This window comes from Ostrinia nubilalis, chromosome 16 (assembly GCF_963855985.1).
Source record: "Ostrinia nubilalis chromosome 16, ilOstNubi1.1, whole genome shotgun sequence".
Lineage (NCBI taxonomy): Eukaryota > Metazoa > Arthropoda > Insecta > Lepidoptera > Crambidae > Ostrinia > Ostrinia nubilalis.
This window is the reverse complement of record NC_087103.1, coordinates 13,520,130-13,546,550: the sequence shown is the minus strand read 5'-3', so window position 1 is coordinate 13,546,550 and position 26,421 is coordinate 13,520,130. Positions and strand designations below refer to the sequence as shown.

Sequence of the window (26,421 nt, the reverse complement as noted above, 5' to 3'; positions counted from 1 at the left end):
AGTATATAATTTAAATATCTGAAAGTCTCTATAGGCTCGATATCAATGTACAATACTAAAACTTTACCCACTCCGTTATTACGAAACACATCTGTAATCAACCGAGTACTAAAATTGCCAATTTTATACACAAAAAATTACTTTTGCAATACCTATTACCTAAGTTTTACTATTGGAAAAGAGACTTGCTATCGAAGTATGTACAAAGGTCAATTTAGTGTTGAACTGACCGAAGCTAGTCTCTTAGGGTGGGTTGCACCATCTTACTTTGACTTTGACAAACGTCAAAAATCTCTCAAACTCTATACAAAATGCACCGGTTATCGTCATAGTTACCGTTAAAGTTAGGTGGTGCAACTCAGCCTTAGAAAACTTCGATAATCTTGTTCATTAATATTTTTGTCTTGTAGACTCTAATCTAAAGTAATCCGAATCTAATGATAGTAATAATATTGTTTACAATTCGTAAGCAGATTTATCATATTAGTAAAGGTCATAAGTCTAATAGAAGATTAGAAAAAAATGGTAAGTATCTAGCTGATAGGCTCACCTGTGACATTTTTTAACCTTTCATGTTTTTTAAGGACTAGGTTTCGAACCTAGTTTGACTGCATAGTACCTATTTATATCATTAGATATTTACAATTTGTTATCGTGTTGCTACGTATTCATTCGTATGTGGATACGTAGTTTTTCAGGTAGTTTCCAGTCAAACAAGACCTTTCGATTATATCGGACTGCATCCAGTAGAGAGTTCAAGTTACTGCTTACATAAAATATCAGGAATCAGGCTAGATCGACATAATAAAATGCACTCTACGTATCAGGTGTGCTTTTAAATATTCGAATTCATGGTCAACATTCACAGAAAACTTTATTTTTTACTTTTGATCTTAAACAAGACTTCTAAACTATTTTTCTGTCCCAGTTATATTACTGTAAATACTTACAACTTATGTATTTTTATACCTACTTCTTGTTGATGTAGCAAGGTAGTTATTCTCAGGAGTTGCGATGTTGATACCGGTCCCATGGCAATTGGCATGTTTGATGATGGTGATAACGTGTTTAAAGCCTTTTGAAAATGACATAGTTTTCATTTTTTCTTTTGGCATACAGCAGAAAAAATTGAGATGATATAGAATAACTTGATTAGAAGGGCTTTAAAATGAAAATGTATGAAATATTGTGCGTCAAATAATTAAATTATCATGTTTTCGCTGTTTCATTTGCCTTCACATTTCAGGTCAACATTCTAGAGACTTTATTTCTTAAAGATACAACAGGCCAATAAAACCAGAGGTGGAATTGTGTAAAGCAATCGTAATCATTTGACAGTTCATAACGTAGGATTATTCTGTCAAAAGCTTTGTTTAACTGACTTTATCGTACGTTATGAACTGTCAAATGATTATGATTGCTTTACACAATTCCACCTCAGACCAAATTTAATATAGTGGTTCCTATCGTCATCTCTATTCCACTTAACTAATAGATGTTTTGTTCGAGTCTTGTAATGAATTAATCAGTGATTTTTTCCTTATGTGTTCAATCTTTGATTGTAGGGACTATTCCGGGCAATGGAGATACTTGTTATAGAGAAATATGAGCTTTACTGATCAATCTGACTATCTAATTAATTAAATGAAAAATCAGAAATCGAGAACAAATATTTTTAGTTCTCTATTGCACGAGAATTGCCCCACAGTTCTTGAAAAAAGAGTGAGTGAATGAATGAACGATGGATGTTAGATACAGGGTGTGGTGAAGATGAAATAAAAGAGATCGCTCCAAAGTTATAGTTTATATTAGATTTATAATAAGATATGTAGTCTACAAAATTTCACAAATTTTCACAACGTTATTTGAACCTAAAGCGTCTACCCATTTTATTATGAAAATAAAATCATCGAAATCACTGGAACTACGAACGACGGGGGCTGATTTTACGTAACCATTATTTTTTAAAATATAATCTAATAGGCAGTTATTTTATTCACGCAATATCTTTACATGAGTAAGTCAAAAACTAATAACGGTAAAAAAATAAAAAAATATCAATTCATAAAACCAGCCCCCCGTTAAATGAACATAACAACGTCGTCCCTATACATATACAATAATATTTATTATCGTTATATTTAACTAGAGTTATACAGAATAATGATTCCTATGAAATATAATTATGCATTCTTTAAATTTATTCAATATAATAATAATAATAATACTTAATAAGTATATCAATAGGTAATGGTTAGTCAAGTCGTGCTACAGACTACTATAGTTATAATAATGAATGTTCATATGATTCTTTATCATTTAATCAGTTATTTATTATTTAAATTTATTATTATTCGATATCATAACCAGTAAACGAACATACAGCAGCCTCGGCCCGACGGGCGCACATAATCACAAAAAAACATCGTCAACACATAAAATAATAATCAATAATAATAATCATACAGATAAAAATCATCCATAAAAACATTACAATAAAAATCTAAACATTAAAACACACTTAAAACAAACATTATATTAATATTATTTTAATCATAGTGTGTACGTACGTATTAATATCATTAAGCGAATAATCGTATAGTCAAAATAATGTGAGCATGGCGCGCGGGGGAGCGGGGCGGGCGGGACCGACCTGCCGCGCGGGACCGACCTGCCGCGCGGGACCGACCGGCCGCGCGGGACCGACATGCCGCGCGGGACCGACCGGCCGCGCGGGACCGACCTGCCGCGCGGGACCGACCTGCCGCGCGCGGCGCATTACCTACATTAGCTACTCCTACCCTACCTAGACTCTGAACTGACAACAGCCGCGCGTCCCGCTCCCCGCGCCGCCCGTCCCTCGCCTATTATATTATTATAATATCTTAATACTTTACGCTATTACATTAGGTAAGCTTTATAAATTTTCGATTTCTCATTTACGCTATCAATAATAATAATTATACAACTTTTTTTAAATTTTATGTTTTTTTCGAAATTCTATCGTAACGTACTTCGACTCTCTCTGCGGCGGCGAGCGCGGCGGCTCGACGACCTAATAAAAAACGTTCATAATAAGAAAATATATCGTGAACAACTCTGCCGACTTACGATAGGTTCGGCGCGGCGGACGGGCCGTGCCGGCGAGGCGCCGACTTTTGGCACCAGGATTTCGATTACGCGATTTTTATTCTTTTAATATTTTTATAACGATTCGAGTAAAAAAGACCGATCCCTACTAGGAGAGCGCACGGCTCGAGGCGGTCACGCGGGGCCGCGCGCTTACGAGATGATGCGGATGGCCTGGTGCGCCGGCGCCGAGCACGCGGGGCACGGCGCGCCGCCCGCCGCCAGCCGCTGCGCGCACTCCAGGCAGAACAGGTTGTGGCCGCACGGCACCAGCGCCGCCGCCACGCCGCGCTCGCCGCACACCGCGCACGCGCGCGCCGGCGACGCCGCGGGCGACGGCCGCGTCGGGCCCCAGCCCCACACGCCGGCCGTGCCGCCGCCCGGCGACTCGAAGGACGGCGACTCGCCCAGCCCCTCGTCGCGCTCCGTCGACGACCAGATGCCCAGCAGGTCGCCCAGGCGCGCCGACGAGCCGCCCGACGAGCACGAGCCCGCCGACGAGAACGCGGCCTCGGGCTCGGGCCGCAGCAGCGACGCGATGCCGGCGCGGTACAGCTGCGCCAGCGGCTCGCCGTCGGCCGCGCCCGCCGCCGCGCCGCCCGCCGCGCCCGTGCGCAGCGCGATGTGCGCCTCGATCTCCTTGCGCGCCGCCTCCACGCTCTCCGGCAGCCCCGTCACCTCGAACACGGGCTCGCGCTCGCGCGACGGCGTCACGATGTACGTGTGCGTGGTGTGCTGGATGCGCTTGATGGTGGCGCCCTTGGGCCCGACGACGAGCCCCACGACGCGGTAGGGCACGCGCACCTGCGCCGTGACGTGCCCGGGCGCGCCGGCGGGCGGCGGCGGCGCGGCGCCGCACTTGCGCGACGCGCGGATCTGGGAGAAGTGCTCCGCGGCGGACAGGATCTCGCGCTTGGCGCGCGCCACGTCCTCCTTGCGGCCCGTCACCACGAACACCGGCTCCTCGCCGCGCACCGGCGTCTTGATGTATGTGTTGGTCTTCGCCCGGAGGGCTTTGATCTTGCAGCCTGGAACAAACGAACGGTCTCGTTAATATTGAACGACGCGACATTCGGGAGTTTGGGCACACGGTGTATTGGCGCCCAACGTGGGACCGGTTAAAGTCAAGGTTGCTTGCGTAAGTAATGCGCACTGTGGCATTGTACAAAATTGAAGGACGTTAGGCTATGTGTACTTTGGGGATGATGAAGTTGGTGCGGGTCGGTTTCCTGGCGTCAATGTGGCCCGCGAGACCGCCCCCTCCCGCTGGCAGACGGGCGAGAATCCGTCAATCGGCGGCGAGGCGCCGCTCGACGCAGCGGCCTCCGTGGAAGGCCATACGACATTTACGTGTCATACGAGATCGTTAAGCACAGCTTTATGCGAATATGCAAGCAAATTCGATAAAGAAAAGTATTAATAAATGTGCAAGTAATAGTTTAGGGGAAATGTAATAAATACATTCATTTTCATACATAATAGGCCGAAACTAAGTAGAAGGCGTATCCCACTGCGGTTTTCTCGCTCCCCTGCACGTGGTGCCCGACTACCATCCTGCTCGCCCTGCCCAATGCGGCAAACCATAGCACATTCCGATCTTCGTAATGATGCGACACTTCCTTGAATACGAGTATAATATGGACCTACAACTACTACAACCCACACGACATAACAAAGATATTTAGGTAAAGCAAGACACGTCATTAAATAGTCAGACTTTAATTAATTATACTTGTAGTTATGAAGAGTCAATGGCATCATGCCCTCTTTAATAATAATAACAGTTATAAAGTCAGCAAGTAGCTTCGTAATATAATTGTTGAGATAGGATAATTGCAAATCCCGCTTTTATAAAACAAGGATTACATCTTAAGCCGACTGGTGACCGTTTTACTCTGCCGACTCATGACAACTGGACTAATTGTCACCGGCATTGTTTGTCAGCACGAAAAATCTAAAACAAAGACGCGCTCTCAAGAATTCATTAACGTAATAGGCACAATTCTTTTCGCGCGAAAACCAGGTACTACTTAGCGTTACAAATGGGGAAGGCCTAACATAATGGAGGGTAGTTTGGAATCACGGGCCATCGAACCCGGCCGTTCACCTTTCCCGTCGCGTACGCGCGATTCCCAACTTTACAATTCAGAGGCAGAGCTCAGTTTTGAATGGTACAATCTGCGTTTGAGGGCTGAGGTCAGTACACAATACAAGCCCTTAAATAAAACGCGTTAGAGTATAAAATTGAACCGCATTAATCACTTCGAAAATAAAAGCGGTGAAATATTGGTAGCCGAAAAGGATCATTTTTCGATTTGATTTGAATTTGGTTGTGTTCGCGATTAATTCACAGGATGGTCTAATTAATTCTCCTCGAGATTGATGTCGGCTAATTACGGGGATAAATATTGAGTTATTTTACTGGCAAATGAAAAAAATGCAAATAGACTGGAAAGCATTTCCGTACTCTTCTCTTTCTATCTTTAAGTAAATTGGGAGCTTTTGTCGTTTGTATTTTAACAGCTTTCATCAATTTGACGTAACAAATATGGTTTCTGTAGCGAACATCGAGTAGGGCATCGTATTGCCATTAGAGCTGAGTGCGATGAGCCCCAGGGTACATTTGTCACACTTCTTCAGTCTGCCACGACTGCCACAGACAAGCAATACGTCTGATAAGGTGGGGTCAACGATCTTAGGTTTTATGCTTTTAAACTGACGTTTAGTATTCCGTTGATGTACGGACGTGTCGTTAATAGGAGCATTAAAGTGTGTGTACTTTTAATCGTGTAGTTATCAATAAATAGATGCATTAACGAGGCATAACATAACTTTGATCCATAGTTAAGTTAATTAAAACAAAGCGGTGAGATTCAATTAAAATCACATTAATTATTGCTGAACGAATACAGGAGAGATTGCAATGGGTCTTAATGTAAAATTAAAAACATTATCACAACCACCCTCAAATGTTGTGAAAATAAATAATCGCGAATCGAAAATATAGCGAAATACTTTTTCGAAAAGTTTATAGTGCGTAACGAAACAGTTTCCCTGCATGCGGTCTAAAAAATCCTATGAAAGCTCAGTATTTATGTATAAGACATTTATTTGAAAAGTTAAACCTTTTATTATCATTAGGAACCCCGTACCATGACCCCTTAGTAAATGGTCATTTAGATTCAGGCAAATGCGAACAGTAGCGACTAGCGACTAGTAAGCGATCGTAACTATACTTATGCTGAACTATAGTAGCGGTTGGCACGCTGCCAGCGACCGCTGATAACAAAACTCCTTGCGAAAAATTGGGTTATCTCGAATACAGGGTGGTATGCTAAGTCGGGGAGACTTGCAACGATTTGTTTTGCGGATTTACAGCTTAGGTAAAACAATACGGTGTTGACACCACGAATCAATTGACGTACTTTTTTAAACTGTTATGTTGAAACTAAATTTTAAATAAATAAAAAACTTGAAAAAATCGAACTGCCTAGTATGTTGAAACATTGTTAGAACGAGACTTTCCCATAGATTTTGTATAGCAATACATGAAGTCACTATTTTGTCAACTCAATTAAACTACTTTTTAAATCACAAAGCCATTAAAAATCCTAGTTTACAGGAAATTTAAAATTGAATAAGGTTTTAAGACCAGAATGAAGTCTTTTTAAAAAAGTTGTGCTTTAGAATTATTGGGGAATGGTGTCAAAATACCTATAACCTAAGAATGTTTTTCGTGGACATATGTTTCTGTCAAATAATAAAAGTTTTTTTTATAAGTTTCCGAAGAAAATAAAAAATAATCGGCAAATAATAAAAACTAACTGACTAGTTATTAAATGTTGATTAAGGCTGAGTTGCACCATCTTACTTTAACTTTGATAAACGTCAAAAATCTGTCAAACTCCATACAAAATACACCGGTTATCGTTACAGTTAGTGCCTTTTCACACGTTCCGGTTGCCGGCTATCCGGCGCCGGGTACCCGGTGGTGAAGTGTATGGGCATGGTACGTAGCTTTCACATGTTCCGGCGTAATTAATCCGGCATGCCCATACATTCACGACCGGGTACCCGGCGCCGGATAGCCGGCAACCGGAACGTGTGAAAAGGCACTTACGGTCAAAGTTAGGTGGTGCAACTCAGCCTAAATGTATTACCATAATATCAGCTAAGTTCATACTACGTACATATACTCGCCTTCCGCGAAGCCGCGTGGCTACGCGACTGTCTACGAGCTACGGGCACTGCACCGCGGCAACCGGGTCACTGCCTCCCGCCCCCCGCGTTCGTGCTACGTCAGCTACGTGCTACGAACTTCGCTATGCGTACTTTAGTGTAACTTTTAAGTTTGATACTTTAGTGGAGATAAATAGAACTTAGAAGCCATTCATTATTTAAGTTTAGAACGGTTTTGAACTTTAAAGAAATTGTTTATTTATTTGGGACTCGCTAAATTTAAGGCATTTACCTGCTTTTTATTCTCAGGTTAGTTTGGAAAATCATTTTTAGATGATATTTTTTTACTAAATTATTCGTATTTAAATAATAACGATGCTAGATATGTGTGATTACAATAAAATACAACTGAATATTAAATACCTTCGCAATCAGGTCACTGCCCCTCCCCAAGCCATCACGTGACTGGGCCGTAATGCCGTTCAAAGCTATGCGTGGTTTGGAACTTCGAAACTTTTGGAAGTACGTTGTACTCAGAATTTTATTTTTGTTTAGGAGTGATACAAGTGAGAGTTGTAGTATTCTAGAAACTTCAACAGTTTGCAGCATTTTATTTCAAAGCCGATATTTATTTAGCATCTTAAATATGTTAACGAGCTATGGCTTGATTACTAAAATTAAAGATAATAATGTTGGTGACACTGTTTTTAAGATTTGAAGCATTTTTAATTCTAATACGAAAGTCGCGTTTCTTTCTATTTACTACATGGGAGCATAGATGGCGTTACGGTGCTACGAAGATGTGCTACGAGCTAACAATATTTCAGTTATACTTAATCGTTTCATTTGTTTTGTCTGGTAGATATTAGTTATTCAATAAGTGACTTAGATCTTTGTTAAATAGCTGAGCATCAATTTGAAACTTTTTGTTTGACACGGTTTCTACTTAACACTCGAAGTGAAAGCGCTTCAAAGTTTCGACTACACTTAAACAAAAGTAATTGGGATTTAATTGATAAATTCGGAACTCCTGAGTTGACTTCAGAAAGTGTCTTATTCCTCATCTTTTTCCTTCAAGGCTGTGATCATTATGTACAACGGAAAGCACATAATGTTGTCCATGGTGGAATAATGGTGTGGTTTGACAAGGCCTCCTCGTTTTCACAAAACGATGATTGATTAACAATGGTTTCCTCTGCGAGGGTGATGATGCAAATGGTTTGTTTTTCCTTAGAGATATAATATGAAACGCAAGCAAATCAAGACTTGCAAGCAAGCTTTTTTCTAGCCGTTTTTATTATCATTATCCGCCACTGCTAGATTATACTGCTACGTTATAAATTACTATTTCAGTAATGTAGCAAAAATTGATGAAAGATGGTTCAACAAATTAAAAAATCCTAAAAAATTAAGGCGTACTAGGCAAAACAGCTAGAGCTTAAACTTAAGCCCGTTTGTTGTCATAGTTGGCTAAATTCTCTAATTATTCTAAGTGCTGCAAGAAACATAGAGCATTCATCTGAAAATTAAGCTTATCTTAAACCAGACTGCCATTTGATCTAGGCCAAGAGTGCTGTTATGCGCAGGCTTTGGAAAACAGCGAAAAGCGAGTCATCCTGAATAATGAACAAGACAAAGCCACACCGCCCTCTCGCTCCCACGTATCGCGCTCTCCTTTCGTCACCGACTGATGCTTGCTTTGATTAATCGATTCCTATGCTTTTGATTAATATTTTCAGCACGCACCAAAACGTTACGTACCTATATCGATTTGGTGTAACAATTTGCAAGTTATAACAAATCAACTCAGATTGTATTCTAATGTTATTAACGCTGTATTAATATTATTACTCTCGTTATTTGCTGTATTAAGTAGGCCCCCGGTCGATATCTGTTTTCGTGTTTTTCAGCCAGATCTTACGAGATTATCAGCCTCGAGCTACTCCGTAATTGAAGTATTATTTTCACTGTAAACAAGTTTAATTGAAATGTGCAAATTCTGTTACGTTTCAATTTGAATATAGGTGGATAAACGCCTTTGGTGCTTTAAGTGAGACACTCCTCGTATTCATGTTCAAGTATTGCCATCCTCGGTTTAGTTTACGAGGTACGTCGAGGCGTAGATAACAGAATTTACGGCGAAAATTATTATTCGAACGCGGCCATGCGGGGTGTTTTATGAAGGTTCAGTCGCCAATCGCGCCAAAAACGTACAAGGAAGACGTGAAGGCGCGGAGTGAGTAGTGACTAGTCACCAGGCTTACATAAATCACGAGACGTCTCCATAACAACTGTGGCCGGGCTCGCCGGGCCCTCCGAGGCGGCGTGTTTTCCCGCGCACCCCACTACAGCTGTTTCCCTATACAACGCTATAGCCGAGTTTCCTGTCCATAATGGATGCCCGGGAACGCGTTTTCATCTATTCTACTTCCCGATTCTTTGAGATACAGAGTATTTTTCTCCGTCGGTGTCCTACCTATATTTCCTGTTTCTCATCTCGATATTATTTGATAAATGACTTTTTCGAATGAGATCCAAGCGGTTAGTAGCTTAGCAATTCGTTTCGTCATAGTTTGGAGGGAGGCCAGCGTTGACGCAAAGCCAGATGAGCAGTTGAACCGCAATGAACCCGAAGCAAAAAGTGTCAACACTTACGCGAATCGGACAAACAATCTGCGATCGATCTGTGTGCACGATACAAATAATGATATTTGAACGTCGCGGAGAATGTTTGGTTTACGTATACGGCGTGTGCCTCGTGACAAATCGCTTTTGTATACGACTCTCGGTGTTCTTATCTTCTTGTCATATAGTCAATAGCCAAAAGACATAACATTAAACCGATGTACATTTGAAGATTCCTGAACCCTTACAGATTGAACCATATGTATAATGTTTGTTAATTTGTTGATAGTTCAGGTAATCTTGATGTGGGTAGCACAGAGCGGCTTATTTGAAGAGTGATGGATGGTCACGTTACAAACGTTGGGGAGTTTCGTGCAGCGCAACAATTTGGGTCAACGATGTTTTACATCAAATCTGTAGGTTGGCTTAATCAATCACAGTCCCAAAAGTTCCAAGCGATATAGGTTGACGCGTTAAGACGTCCTGACCGAACTGTCGCATGCGGAAAGAGTAGCAGCGTGTGTGAGCGCGGGCGCGGGGTGAGGCGGCGCCGCAGGGGCGCGTCGCACCCCCGATCGATAGCGGTCAACGACCCCGGGTCCGCGACCGAGGTGCATTGCCGGTTCGAATTTAACCCACATTCGCAGACCCGCTAATTACTACGCGGATTACGATGGAATATGCATTTTAAGTGGGTCACTGACGCGTTCAACTAGAAAGTCGCGGAATTTTAAAAATCTGACGCAATCGGCAAATAGTACACGAAATAACGAGAGCCAGCAAAACTTCGGCGATTCGGAGTGTTATGCTAAGCCTGGGTGATCAGAGATGTTTATATCTAAATAATAAGGCTGCCGCAGTCGAAACAAAACTAATAAAACAACAACACCTCAAGTAAACATCCCCTGGGCCACTTAACGCAATGTTTATTAAAAAATTATACCAACCAACGGTATCGCGATGTCTAGCGAAACGCGAATCATCATCATAATATTTTACTTTACAGAAACCGCCTAAAATTAAGGTTGCCCAAGGAAAATTTTGTACGCAGGGAAAATAGCTTTTCTGGTGTTTTCGAGCGGCCATTGCACTCGGCTTACATAACACCAGGGGTACAGAGGTAACAGGAGGTAGGCCGGCTCGAGAGCCCGCTCAAGTTCACACGGCCGTAATACACCGCCACTCGGCAATCTAAAAGCAGTCTTAGCTGAATAAAAATAAATTCTATATTTAAACACCTTGCGGTAAGGAGATGTGCGTTCCGCAATGATTAATGGTGCTTCTTAGCGGGTGCGGGTGACGTAGGGGTGCGGCGCGGGGTGAGGTTTGGGGTTGATCGAACTGAAATTGGCAGCGTTCAACGCTCGCCCGACATTTGTTTCACCAAGTAATTTGTCAAAGGCCATTCATGCCATAACAATTAATTCTGAATTAATTCAGATTTTTGGTTTGAATAAATAACTGGAAAGGATCAACATTACACGGGCGCTGTAGCATTACAAATCCATGAAATTCTAGGATCGAATTTAGGAACATTTTGAAAATGGAACACCGGTTTTTGACGATTGCTTTGCTATCAATGCATTGTAAAACAAATCTTGTTACGCTATGATTAAGTTGAGTTTCTAATGGACGTGATAAACAACTTAGGACGTTACGTTCATGAACCGTGAATTGTATCGAGTTATAACTTGAGCAATTAGAGACCTTGTTTCATGAGCAATAAATATTATTTTTGTTTACGGCACGTTAATGACTTGATACATTATGTGAGTGGAGATTGACACGTGGCGTCTAGGGAGCCCCGTAAAGGTGCGACAGAGAAGGCGGCAGGCTGTCCCGCTCTGATGGCCAGAGATAGATACGAGTATCTTCCGTCGAAAGGGAAATGCTGAGACGAGTTTGTGGTTATTTTGGTGTCGCTTGTTGTCCCTTTTTTGTAATATTTGGAAATTATCATCTGCGAGTATGAATATAGAATCAAGGACCGCGATAGCGTCTTTGGTGCTTTTTTGTAGAATGTTGATGTTTCGCGGGAACTCTCAATAGATGGCGCAAAAAGTTTAATGCAGCATCTCTCCATATTAGGCAAATTATTGCTTTCAGGCAAGGCCTTGTAGGGGTACAGTCCCACAAAAAGACAAAATAAGTATTACACAATATCCGTTCTTAAAGTTAATGAAGTCGACAATTACCGTAATAAAGCTTAAAGGCCACTTTTACACAGTCGGCCTAAAATATTAAGACATGCATTAATGTATGAAAAACCTTTGTTATTTAAAACCGATGCCGGATGCTTGTACAGTTATGCCAAAGCGAGATGCCGAAATTATTCTTATTGTGAAAGCAATAAGAGTCATCTCGAAATCCTCCTTGAGTTGTGAGACAAGGCGGTTGACAAAAAGGGAACATAACTGTCGCAATATTTAGCGAATTGCTAATTTGTGCACCCACCATTTTGAACACACTCGTCTCGTACGCGCCAAACTTCGCGAATGTTTTCTCTTTTAGTGCAAATAATAATTATGTGGTTCTGAATTTAATTGTTACTGAAAAAAATGAGTACCTACTTCAGTTGAGAAGAAACTCAAAAGTTACAGAGACACGTTTCGACTTCAGAGTTTACAGAAGTTTGGGAAACTTTGAATTTTGAAGGTTGGAGTACTATCTATGACAAAAATCTAGACTGATGAAGCTTTAAGCTCAAAATATGCTCTAACTTGAATCGTCAAGATTTATTTCTGAAATTAGTTGTCTGAAAATTCTTACCTAAGAAAAAGTATGATAACAAAATCTGATGTAATGTAATAAAACAAAACAACTGGCTCGTATCTTGCTAACTGAAGCTTATTAAACCGCCTTTGTAAATAAACTTTTACGTAATGCGTTTGAGAGCGCATTTTTGTTTACACGCTGATTTATTTAGTATCTGTTATGTTTATATCGCTGAAGATTCATAATCTGTGAGACTGCAATGTTGTAGTTTTTAACCGACTTTCTAAAAAGGAGGAGGTTCTATGTTATGTTTGCAAAAGTTCACATTATCGCTATTAGTTGCAGTTGTTGGATCTTTGCAAAACTTATATCTATAGTTTACCCTTACATTACGTTTAAGGTAGAAAAGATACATAGACATTTAGATCGGAGTGTGCTGAAAGTACCTACCTATTTTAGTTGTGAACAATTTTCTTCTATCGTGTGGGCTGTAACAATTACTAACTACATAGTGCGATCAGATGTAGAGCTTTTTTAATCTCTGAAGCTGCTAAACACTTTTCTTATCAAATAACCAGGTTGGTTCAAGTCGGTAATGTCCTTAGTTCGCATAACCTGACCTAATAACTAATGTTACTGTCAAATAAAGGCTTTTAGAAAGTCTAATACATTCCCCGTTTAATGCAACTAACCAAGTTCAATTAAACAGGTTTAGATTACATTTTATTAAATCGTTTATCACGATTTAGTTTGAGGTAGGTTAGTTTTTTGCTGCACAAATCTGTCACAACTAATAAGTCACTGAACTATAAAATTCCATCAACCGACTTGACATTTAATTTTAACAAAAATAATCCATACTAATATTATAAATGCGAAAGTAAATCTGTCTGTCTTGCTTTCACGCCTAAACCACTGAACCGATTAGATAGTTTGAGTCCCGAGAAAGGACATAATAATATGATAGTTTTTATCCCGGTTTTTGAAACAGGGACGCGCGCGATAAAGTTTTTCTGTGACAGACAAAATTCTAAAAGAAAGTCCATTATAAATCCAATGTAAACACAACGCCAAGTTCTCGACCCAGATTGATTTGATTAGTTTTAGAGTGTAAGTTAACTTGAGAAAGTGAACATTACTATTTACTATTAGTTTCAGATCAATATTTGATGAATATGGATTTGTGCTCGATACTAATAATAATTACTGAGGCCGCCATGAAAGTGAAATCTATTAATATGAAACTTTAAATCTAAACGTTATACTTATTGTGCTGTAATTTGTTGTTATGTAGATGAGAGGTCCATATTTACCTGAAAGAACAAAAAATGCAATTAGTATTACACTTAGTAAACAAATTTTACTTATAGAGTCATATAATTTACATATTATGATTAGACTACAAAATTGATTTCATTTACACACTAAATTGATATGTTAAGAATATCATTGCGATTGTAATTTATAAAATATTGTATCAATCAACGCTGTAGGTAAAAGTCAAGCAAGGTCAGCAAAAAACGCGTCCAACAGATCACATTAGTGTTTTTGCTGACTTACTTTGACTCCGCGACATGTGCTTTGAAATTTATTTGGCAGACCAATAACGCTATTATCCTATGTTCTCGTCTGTTTGTTCATTTATTTGACGATTTGTAAGTATGTTAGAAATCGTAAATAATTACCAACAAGTATCGGCTTTTAGCGTCGTTTTCCTTAATATTATGTACTCGTGCGATTACGTTTAATATCTCATTATGTTGTGCCTTTATTTAATGTTACTGGAGCAATAAAATTCCGTACATCTATGACCGTTCAAGGTCCGACGTAAGTAGTACTGGTCTTTGGCATATGCAAATTATTCTAAAATGGTATAATAGAGCTTCTTTTGTTTGGTGTACAGAGCAGATTATAATAATTACAACAAATGTATAACTTTATTAATGTTAGGTACACCACAGCGTCATGGCATGGTGTCCCTAGCTAGACTAAACAAAGATTGTACAACTGATAAGTATAAGTAACTTACTTAAATCTTTTATGTTTTACATTATTGCGCCACAAATTAAATTTCGAAGTTTCGTACAGCTGAGTAGGCCAGCGTCGTAGTTGATAACAAAACCGTATTCAAGTTGTCTTAGCAACTAGCAACCAAATCTCCTGTGACGTCACCCCACGTGGTGGCCATTCATATCTCGATGCCCAAGGTTGCGCGGGCGCCTTTCGATCATGACCGTTAGTACGAATGAGCGTAAAGCGATAGCCTTGATTACTAACACTCAAGGCTACAGGACTCCGATAACTATTAACAATACCTACCTAAACCGCGGTTAATTTCCGCAGTTAGAATCTTGGCGCGTTTTAAGTGATTTTTCCTGGACGCCTGCCATTGATGTAGGAATGTTTTGTCCTGAATTCTTATCACATTTTAATTTAAATATTCTTGAACGTTTTTGATAAGCATTTGACTTATTGGACATTTATTTCTGATTTGAGTGAGAATTCACGGCATTTTTATCCAAAACTTGTAGGTTTCTTCCCAAAAGTAGTCAAAAACAAAATTAGTATTCAAAGTGCATCAACCTATGCGGCTGTCAACTTTAACTGGGAGATTATTGTTGCAGATGCGTATCTTAATCTCTTCAATGGCCATAAAGTCTGCTAAACTGGTTATGTCGGCTATTCGGTCACGAAACTTTTAAGGATATAGTTTAGGCTTAGAAGGTATACAGGGTGGAATTTTCTTATGCCACCTGGAAGGACAGTACACTTGTATTTTAATTATTTACAGAAAATTTTATGGTGTGGTAGTGAAATGTAGAAAAAAAATCGGAAATCTTTGAATGCAGTTCTCTTTCTTTTCAAAAATAAAGGAATGTTCTCTCTGTGTAAAATTTTCTATCTACAGTATTAAGAGTACTTTCCCTCCAGGTGGCATCACAAAATGACAAAATTCCACCCTGTATATAAAAAGCCTATACCCAACCGTGGTGGCCTTGAGGTTATCCTCGAAATTTTGCGAACAAGATTTATAGATTTTTCTATAGCGCAATGAACCTTGAACGGCCACAAAGAGTCGCCAAGTCTCCGCTTAAGCAAAACGCTTAGCATAGATTGAAGCTATACCTACTTAGTTATTTATTCTGTGGCTATTTATTAAGCAAAAAAAAGATATTGCGAGTTATAATAAAGTAATATCAACCAAAGATACTACGAAAAAGCTTACTTTGGGAAATTAAATGATGCCTATCCTCAGTTTAATAACCGATACATCATTTTGTGATCAATCACGCCTCCAACTTGTGCTTGACATTGATCAAAACAATATTACGAATACGTACTTCGAAATGATTAATGTCAAATGAAATCCTATGTTTTGTGTAATGTAAGTTAAAACTTTGGTCAAAAATGTTTAGTGTTCGATTGTTTTGAATATGCGGAGCATGCAGGCTAAAATAAAAACAATCGGTACTAATTACTCGTCGGTGCGGTGGCGGTGGGTGAACGCACCGTGTGGCCCGGTTGGCGGCGCGCCAGCTCACGCTCTAATCGCACGTAACCAGCTCCCGATAGGTTATAAACGCCTGGTAGGCGACACTGTTCTGCCTAGGACTTGCACGAAGGAAATTAATGAGCCAAATTAAATAGCCACTCGTAGTGTCTTCACGCTTTCTCTTCCTTAGTTTACCTTAGATCTTAGATAAACAATCCAACTTGGCGACCGTTTCCCGTGCAACCGTAGAAAAGATTTCATTGTTTAAGATTTAAGATTCATCACTTTCGACATCGGTAGCCCGTTCAGCTAAAAGCGCTTACCTTGTAAGCCCCAATGAAACAATTAAGGATTAAACTAGGCACAGCCTAAGCCAATTACGTAACGGGCTCCGAGCGGTTTCATTTATGAAATTCAGATTCGACGCTTCCATTTCGTTAAATTGTGCAGTGTAGTGCACGAGATTAACATTTGAGAATTTAGGAGGCGACGTTATCGGCCGTTGAACCCGGACTATCTCGGTGCAGTGACATAGACCGCCTCACCTTGGTTTTTGGATGTTGAAAAAACGTCATCGCGCGTGCTTTATTTGCCTGCCGGTGGATATCAAAGTTCCGAGGAATGCGGCGAGGTACCAGGGCACCACGAGTTGATGGTGATAACGCGGTTCATTGCCGAACGCGGCTGGCTGCGCGTTTCCGCCTGCTCGGAGGTCACGGTTGCCTTATGTAACCAGCTAGACCGCTCAACTTTGCGAGGCAAAATTTTTAGCAATGTCTTAAACAAGATACATTTTATTAGAATGTCAGATGTGGGCTTTTCCGTGTTTAAAAATAAGTATTCTTGAAGTAACTTTTGAAGTTTGGCTTAGCAACGCCAGCTGCTCAAAGGGCAGTGACAATGGTTAAGCTTAGCCAGGTGAGCCATGTCTATTTGCCCTTTCAGACGATTAATTGTATGCATAGGTAGAGGTCCCCTATGTCGGTGGACTGGGGTCTCAGCGGCCTTGGGGCGTCGCACGCGCCGACGCTCGCGATAAACGTCGTCGAATACATTTTAGCCAAGTATTAGGTATCATCTTTATGTGGATTTCAATGATAGGGGCCTCAGCTGTTGATAGGGGGATATCTATGACTTGAAATAGCTCAACGATTTGTTGATACATGTAATGGAGCTTTTCATATATTCATACGAGAATAAAGCTTAAGTTGCTGCTAAGTAATAGCAGCGTCTACCTGTAGTTTATGTTTTTTACTGGCCGCCGGAACACCTGAGAGGTTTTAAAAATAAATATGGTTCCGAAACTTAATTTGGTCATAACATTTATCGGTATTATTTAAAAAGAACACGCCCTGACCCTCATCGTTCTGAATAACTTAAGTACGAAACGTATTAACAGAGGGCGATAAAACATACGGCAGTATCGTTTGACGTTTACAAGCGCCTTTGAATGCATAAACTAAGCCAAAAAAACGGCCGGCATAACACGCCTTCAATATTTAACTCGCAAAGTCGGATATATTTCATCTGAGTCGTTGTAATTCACATTCAACGCGGAAGTTGTCAAAATAATAAACCTGGATGAGCAAATATGAGCTTTATTGTTGTTACCGCAAGAAGGCGAGGTGTTGTATGAGTTGCCGAAGTCTTGGGGTAATTTGCAAATATGATGAGCGGAAACCGGCCGGGACCGCAGGCCCACGCGACGAAAGCCGGGTCAGACTACATGTCTGGTGGAGGATGAGCAATCTGGAGCAATGACCTGGGATGGTATTGGTGATACCCTGGATATGGTCCCTCCTTAAGTTCTTGGTGCATCTTCTGTTTTACAGCTTAGATGTATTCCAATAAAATTTGCAGCGCAATCATATCTACATATATTTTGAGGCAAACGTCAAAAGTCTGTTAAACTCCATACAAAAAACACCGGTTAAGGTTATAGTTACGGTTACAGTTACTTGGCCTAAGGATTTTTCAATTCATCTCATTTATGTTTGACAAGTACGGCAAACTAGACTTTATCTAATTTATTAGTTTACTGTTGAGATTGAGATTGGATTGGATTTAAATTGCATGTCGTGATTACTCGTAGGTATTCAGATAAATATTGAAATAATCTGCCGATTCGGATTGCCTGTATTCCCAAGGCGTCTTCAATCTCCAATCCCATGCATTCGTGAGCACTGTAACATCCCTGGTGTCAAACCGTCATTTGCATCTGACATGGTTCTACGTACAACGAAAGCCAGCCAAAGGTGAACACGAAAAAAATTAAAAATTGCGATTTTTAATCGACACGCCAACATGCTTTCCGAAACACGAAATCGTTTTTCTCATCAGAAAATCAGGCGTCTCATTCTTTTGCATCTAGAATATCTTGATGTGACTGTATTATTTTACATATTGACCTTCATTTTATCCGAATTTCTGGGAGAGGCGCAAAATACAGTTAATTTGATTTTATCATGAATATTTTATTCCAGCTTCCAGGTATTACTGCACGACGCAGATCATGCTCGTCGATGAAATTTTCGATTCTACGCAGTATTTTCGTTGTTAAACCTATTATACTCTAGTGGATTCACCTCGAAATTCTGGGATTTTCAAACAAGTAAAAAATAGTGAAATAACTACGCCGTTGGTAGACTTTACACGTGTATCGGATTACTCGTATTTTCACATGAGAGAATTTTGTAGTGCGTTCCGGGAATGTTGCAAACAATTAAATATTGGTATTCGTATTTATTTGTTTTCAAAAACAAGATGTAACAAGGGTTGGATAGCATTGAACGCGAATGATTTTTGTGTTGATTTACTCGATTTTCCTGGTTTTTCTTTGATTTGGTTGACTGAGGAATGTATTGTTTTAGCAAAAAACATGTATCTTTAGTTACGTGTTTGCATATTGTAGGTATATTCCGGCCATCCAATACATGGGCTCGAAGTTTCATCTATCGATCTACCTGTCTCCTGTATCCTGGGGGAGACGTCTGTGTTTGACAGTTGAGGACGTCACGGGCACACTCAGGCGCTGTCATTTGTTATCTGTACACTTCGACCTTGAACACATTGTTAAGACCGACATCATGTATTTGGCATAACCAATGTACAAGAAACTGAGGAGGTGCTAAGTTCTCACAACATCTATTGGGAAAACCCTTCCTGTTGGGTAATTTATATACTTAGCATAAGGCAATTAGGTACTGAAAACCTTTTAGTCCGCTGCATACCTTCTTAATTTATTCCCACCGGGATTATCCGTATCCAAATCAGAATCTCGACGGCCCAAAATGTATTAATCTTACACAAAGATACGACTACCGCTCGATACATTTTTAACACGGATTTATTGATGGTCACACCAAAAAAATGATCAGCGCTCCAATCTTAATCATACGATTTATCCAATATAATTGTGGCCATTGTGATTTTTTGCGTCGCAGAACATCACAAAGCGAGTAAAGGTCAACCGGCAGGATAAAGTTTCCGTCGGGAGCGCGGACAACGCAAATAAAGCACATGATCCAAAAAAACTCCTCGTACGAGCGACGTGCCGACACAGCCGCCATCTCCATCATCGCAATCGCATTACTCACGCGCAGCACAACCATAAACAATTCCAATTTCAAAACTACGAACACCTGACCGCACGTTCGATCCTCAAAATTGACCCTTTTCAACCGCTAAGCCCACCGCGCCTGCCGTCCCCCAGGACCTGAATGGAGGATAATATTATTAAGCTCCACAAATAACGCCTGAATGCAGATGAGCTCTGTATCTAATCTAAAGTTGGCGCCTTCGACGACGCTAGAAATAACATAGCTGGTAGAAATGTCGATGTCCAATGCACTCGGTGACGCACTGGCGGACTATCCCGCGCCTACTGATTATTCATTTCGAATCCGAATTTTAAAAAGACATCAAACTCGTTCCTCGCTCGGTAACGGCACGCCGCAAACTGTCGCTTCCCGCATTCTTAATAGATGTCGCAATAAAACCAAGATTGTGTAATAAAAAGCAGCTGTTTGGATCGTCGAGTAAAAAGTGCGAATATACGGGCGTGTTTACAAACATTCAGTTGTAAGTTTCATGAACATGGAGTTCAGCGCCGCGACAATGGGACCGTTGACTTTGCTTAGACGATTATTCGATCCTTGAGCCAGGATAATACAGCCGTTACGGAGTTTCTCGCGCGAATTTATTTACCGAGACCGATTTGATATGCATCGAGATTGAATAATCGATTGTTTTTTTATCGTGAGAGGTGTCAAAAGTTTTTGCTGCCGTCATTATGACGGGACGTAAATTGCAGAGGTATCGATGCGGTTGGGATTCGGGTCGTTCGGTTTAAATTGGTTGTGAATTGGACAGCGTCGGATTACTATGGGTATTGTTTTTGTGTGCGTGAGTCGTATGCGTCGAAAGTTCGGGAGACGCAGGAAAAAGTTGATGTGCGTGTGTGGTGGGAATCGCGTTGGACGCTGTAGGTTGAGGAGTTAGTTAGGGAGAGTTATTGTTTAGTGAGTGAAAAGCGTCAATGTGAGTGGGTAAGAGTGCTGCCGGCAGCGGATGACGAATGTGAGGGGTTGTTGAACGCCAACGGTCTATTTCGGAGCGACTAAATACGTCGGCGGCCCACCGAGTGACATTTAGTCGGGCTAGGTGCATCCGACTACTATCAGACTATAGATAACTGCACTATGAATACTCGCTGTAACAAAGGTCTCGGAAAATGCCAAGGAAATTGAAGTTCGCAGGTGGACGAACTGGGTTGCCTGGGCAATTAGGATTAAAAGTAGCATTTAATCGTATGTAATTATGTATGATGATAACTAGACGCAATTGCAAAGCTTTGGCGTGAATCCACGTTCAGTTTTGATGTAGAGTACTTATTTTATTCAAATATGTAGGTACCTCTTTAAACCTCTTGACATAGCATCTTACCGAAACCATCTACCATTCGAGTCTAGGAATTCCCTTACGAAATTGGCATCATTTCAAAATCACTTCAGGTGAAATTGCGGTCATAACAAATACAAATGTTTTGAATATCCCGACTAATGACCGTTCAGTTTCAGAAAACAAAAAGCTTTTAAACGTATGTACACAACTTAGTCAGACTTTCAGAATTTTAGCAATTTAAGCACAACCAAAAAGGTTAACCATATTAAATGCTACATACCTACTACTTAATAGCGCTGTCGAAATGTGTGCGACTTCAAAGCTAATCGAACGTCAGTCAGCACTACGTGACAGCAAAGAGGTTTATGCTTGCACCGGCACTGCAGTCAGGTCAGTCACACATGACGTCATAGGCACAATAGGCTAACAAATCTGAGATTGTTGATAATGTTAAACCGTAATTGCAGGTTTGAACCTCTATTGTCGGAGAACAGGGCATGACGTCACTGATTTAATGACCAATAGCATCTGCATTTTCTGAGCTGAGTCTACCTAATGGCTGAACATGAACATGTTACTTCCAAAAATGTTTGGCAACACCCTAAAAGCCTGGTCTATCTAATAATATAAATTAATTAATTAATTAAACACCTACTTTGATCGTCTTGGAAATCAAAATGTAGCCCACACAGTGCAGATATGACTTGTAATGACAATAATGAATCCTCTACTTATAATTTCACGTTCTTTTGCCAAAAGACGCGGCGAACCGCAAAAAGAAATTAAGAAGCACAACATAAGGTTCAATTTGCAGCGTATCCCAAACCTATTATTGCAGGGGTTACTGCAGTGTAGGGGAGGTCAGTTACACAAGACATGACGTCACTCTGTAGTACTACAAGGGTGTCTGCTTCCGTAAATGTATGGGTATAGAGTTGCAAATGGATTGCATGCGCCAGCCTAAATAATTCAGTCTGGCTAAGCTCTAATTGAAAGTTGAGGGGCACCACTTAGAAACATCGATAGTTTAGCCTAGGGATTCGATGAATTAGATATTGTACAAAACAAGGCCATACTAAAGTGGTAAACAATGGAAAATAACTAATTTTAGATCACATCTCCACGTCACGTCGTGAGCGTCTCTAGTATCTTGTCTTTATTTAGATTGTCAATACAAAAAACTTATACACACAATTTTATTATGGCCGGTCCTTCTTTAGTCAAAATAATAATAAAACAACTCCAAAACTTTAAAAGCAATGATCATTAATAAAACAGTTGATTAGTCTTAATGGAAGTCACTTGCGAGCGTGACGCACGATGACTTCTCCACTAAAATATTCACATTCTAAGAATTCGGGCATCCTTCGCCGGTCTACTAGAACTAGAGGATGTTTTGGTGGGCATACCGGCGAGTATACGCCGCAGACATACGTTACAACAGAAATGCAGGCACAGAATGTCCACTCTAAGAGGTGAGAAAAAATGTAGAGCTACTATGGTAGTACAGCAGTTTCGGAAGCTAATCCAATAACACACAGATAGGGATAAGAAACGGTTGACAGTAAGGCTCAGTGACGTACATGCATTAGCCAAGAAGACATGCACTTGCATATCTATTTATTTCGAAAAACCAAACAATGAATAACGACAGAAGGTGGATTGTAGCAATTGTAAAAGAAAAGCTAAGGATCAGGCACAATATCATGCATTTGTGGCATATGTACACTGTACAGTGAGTAAGTTGTTATGGAAATCCTTGGGGGAGGCCTTTGTCCAGCAGTGGACGTCATTTGGCAAAAACGATCGAAGCTGTTGATGAAGCATTTCTGAAATATAAGAGCTTTTGTTTTCACACAAGACCATGAGTATGCTTTTGTGTTCGTAAGTAGTTTTATAGGGGGTTGTAAGCCCACTCTATACAGCTGAAGTATGTAGTGTGGTCACACAGCCGGTGATTTAGTCCATTTTCCACGGCACGCGTGCCCGATCGGATTGAACCGCGGTCGAATCAGACCAATCATAACACGTTCTTAGCGAGTTCAAGACAGACAGTCGACTATAAAAATATGTTAACTTTGAAGCCAAAGATGTCTAGTCAAAAACATGACTGAAAACAAATAACACAGACCTCTGGCTGGGTAGCCTTCGCCTTAGAATTTAGTATACCATGAAAAATGTAGTTCATCTTTGACAATTCTATCGAGGGTTGTTTGTAACAATAGCTGTTTGAAAAGGTACCAAAGGCCGTTATTGATATCACAACTCTTGGTCATACTTTATGAGCCATCTTATAATATACACTTTTGAACAAAAAAAATGGTACATTTTCAAAAGACTGACTGTACGTGGTTGGTTTTTTGTCCAAGCACGTTTGGATGGCCATTTATGATCTGACGCGTTTCGTAAATTGCCGTGAGATAAAGGATACGTTAAATTGTAATATGTGTTTTTTGTAAAAAGCGTTGGAAACTAATATAGCTCATGGAATAATAGAGAAGAAGCAACCGTTGAGGGAAGTTTGGGACTCGCAGCAAACTTTACTGGAAAATAAGACCGAAGAACAAAGTTTAGTGTATTTAGTGTCTAGACCGAATTTTGCTGCGCCTAAAAGACTATAAGAGTAAGGCGCTGAATTGCTAATGTTCACTTGTTACATAAATTAATAAGTACAACATTTAAATCACAGATTTAATTCCGCGCCACCAAAAAGGGTTAATGAAAATATTCCGATGCGGCGATCTTGAATGACTAATGAGAAATACCGAGAATACCCTCAAAACTTGATCTTGAGACGGCAATGATCTAATCAAACGGCTCGTTATGCGTTAGAACAACCAGCTCTTGTACCTTTTATTAATTGCAGCCTAAAGGCTGAACCCGAATTTTTATTTTTGGAACTCAAGACGGAAAAAAGAAAAAGATAATAATTAATATTATTTCCAGCCAGCTGTTTACCATTTAACAGAAGACCTGCGTGGATGGTGAGACGCTATCAGTATGTAATCGGTAAAACTCCAGAGCTGCTAAAAGCAATCTCTGCCAGACAGCATCCCGGGAGAAATCCGAGCTTGATTGCAGGGTGAGAAACATAATTTGATATATGGTTTAGCTATATTAGTTCGACTAGGTTTATGAATAAGCACTTTTAATTTTCCATCCCCGCTTTATAGAAGTTTTGCAAATTATCTACTTTTAATACAAAGATGGCATAGTTGTGGTGGTCATATATCGTTCCCAAATATTTCTCGCAGATTAGAATTAAGTAAATTCAATGTAACTTTTATGAGACAATCAATAAAAAAATACTGTTGGCGATCACAATAATGCCTGAAAAGCAGGCGGATTTCCCAAAGCTTTATAATGTGATTTGTTAGCATTATCAGTAGGTACATTTTGTTGTATATTTGACTGAAGACAGAAAGCTAAGTCTCGCCGAGGTAAATATTGTGAGGTATTTAGGGCGAAATATGAAAATAGTTCTTTTGTTGTTTGCGTCTAGACTTATTGAAAGGCGATCAAAGATGAGCTTGCTTGAGGTCACCCCGATGTCTCACCAGTGATACACATCGTCTGAGCCCGAGTCAATTGAACGTTTTAATTAGACCCGATATTCCGACCGGTTTTGAAGTTCGCGGAACTGCTCTCAAGTTGTGTCTCAAGCCTGTAGCACACCTAACCATGACACCGAAGCGATTTTATTATACATCTTTGCGTTTACTTCGCTACGTTGATAATGTAGACATGTGAACTCAGAGATGTGTATTGAAATCGGTTTCGCTGTCATGGTTTCGCGGTGGAGGTGTGCTAAGGCCTTAGGGATCAATAAATAGATAGCGATACCATATTTACTCGTTAAATGCGCACGAGTTTGTGGGCTTTATTAAGTTTTTAAGTCCAGAAAAATCATATGAGGCTTGGGTAAAATTAAAGCTAAATTATCTTGATCAAATAAATTAGGATTAAGTTAAGTTTCGTAGCAACATGTTTATTGAGTTGTATGTAATAGTTGTGGGCGGGAGAAAAGTATAACAGGAGCTTATGAAATTCCCCTGGCATTGGAATCGAAACATTGAAATCTTTGGAAACTTGTCTAATAAACGGCAAGTGTTTTGGTCTAGCTCAAAACAATTAGGATAAGGACAGATTACTTGTACTTCTGTGACTGGGCTCATACTTCTGTGACTGGGCTCATACTTCTGTGACTGGGCTCATACTTCTGTCACTGGGCTCAAGGTATAAGCTTTGTCTAAGTAATCTAGAAACTTATTTGAAAGATGTCTGACAGTGGTGACTGAGTTTGTTGCGGCACTTCTTCTCAGCACTTGTCAAATGTTGGTCTCGAAGCGCTGGTAGGGCAAAACGATTATGAGACATGTAAAGGCTGTAAAAGCTCCTTAAGGGCAAAACTATTAGTTTTTTTATATTAGTCTGTTACTTTTTTTTCTTGAAGTATTTTTGACGATTTCTAAACACAATTTAATAGTCTATTCAATTAAAGAAACTTTTGACTTTGACTGTATTGTACCGAATTTTGACATTAAGCCACCGTCACACTTGACCGGCCTGCCGAATGTGATCTTTACGAGCGGTCGCGCGCGCAATCGGCGACCAACGACCGCTTCACGACCAATTTGACGGAGATTAACAAATTATTAACAACGTATCGGATTCCCAAACTTTTTGTTACTAAACAACGATGTTTTTTGCTTTAGATCAATAAGATCGAGAGAACACAATTGGCACGTATAAGATTGTTTATAAATGTAATAGGGATGTTTCCTGGGTAATAAAGTTTGAATTTAGTCCGTCGGTTAACTTATCAAAAAATACTCGACACGTATTTTTCACTTTTTCAAACTAATGAAAATTTAAGGAGATAAAGTGTGCCAAAAATCAAAGTAGAGGCTCGTGACGTCAAGGCATGCTTAAAAGTGTAGCACTTTGTGACGTCACGCGAAACTTCAACGCATCATAACTTCGAAATTACTCCTACTTCTTTGATTGACAAATAAAAACGTGTCTAATACTTTTTGATAATGTAATACGGACTAAAAGTTAATTTTTTAGGTATTAACTAGCCTATTCAATAGTTAGATCCTTTATAATCCAAGACTGATCTAAGGTATAATGAATGATTAATGTGTTATTACTTAAATGTTATGATTACCTTACTCAAGTAATGCTTAGCTGCGGTCTCTTGGGGAAATGTAATTTCACTTTGGGGAAGAGTTTGGAATTTTGATTCATTATAAAGTAATCAGGATATTATGTTGTTATCTTAATTTAATTACATAGGTTTTATTCATTAGGCCTTATTTATACAATTTCCATTTTTTTTCCTACCATAGTCATATTTTGTTTTTATATCCTACCTA

At 40.0% G+C, this 26,421-nt stretch overlaps 1 protein-coding gene across 1 annotated transcript in view; it reads right to left on the bottom strand.

The window, feature by feature from the left end:
• Nucleotides 1-1,789: 1,789 nt before the first annotated feature.
• Nucleotides 1,790-26,421, bottom strand: part of LOC135079440 (RNA-binding protein MEX3B) — a 54,528-nt gene continuing 29,896 nt past the window's right edge. The window contains exon 2 of the mRNA XM_063974104.1: nt 1,790-4,157. Coding sequence (XP_063830174.1) covers nt 3,283-4,157 — 875 coding nt within the window. The 3' untranslated portion in view covers nt 1,790-3,282. The remainder of the gene's footprint in view (nt 4,158-26,421) is intronic.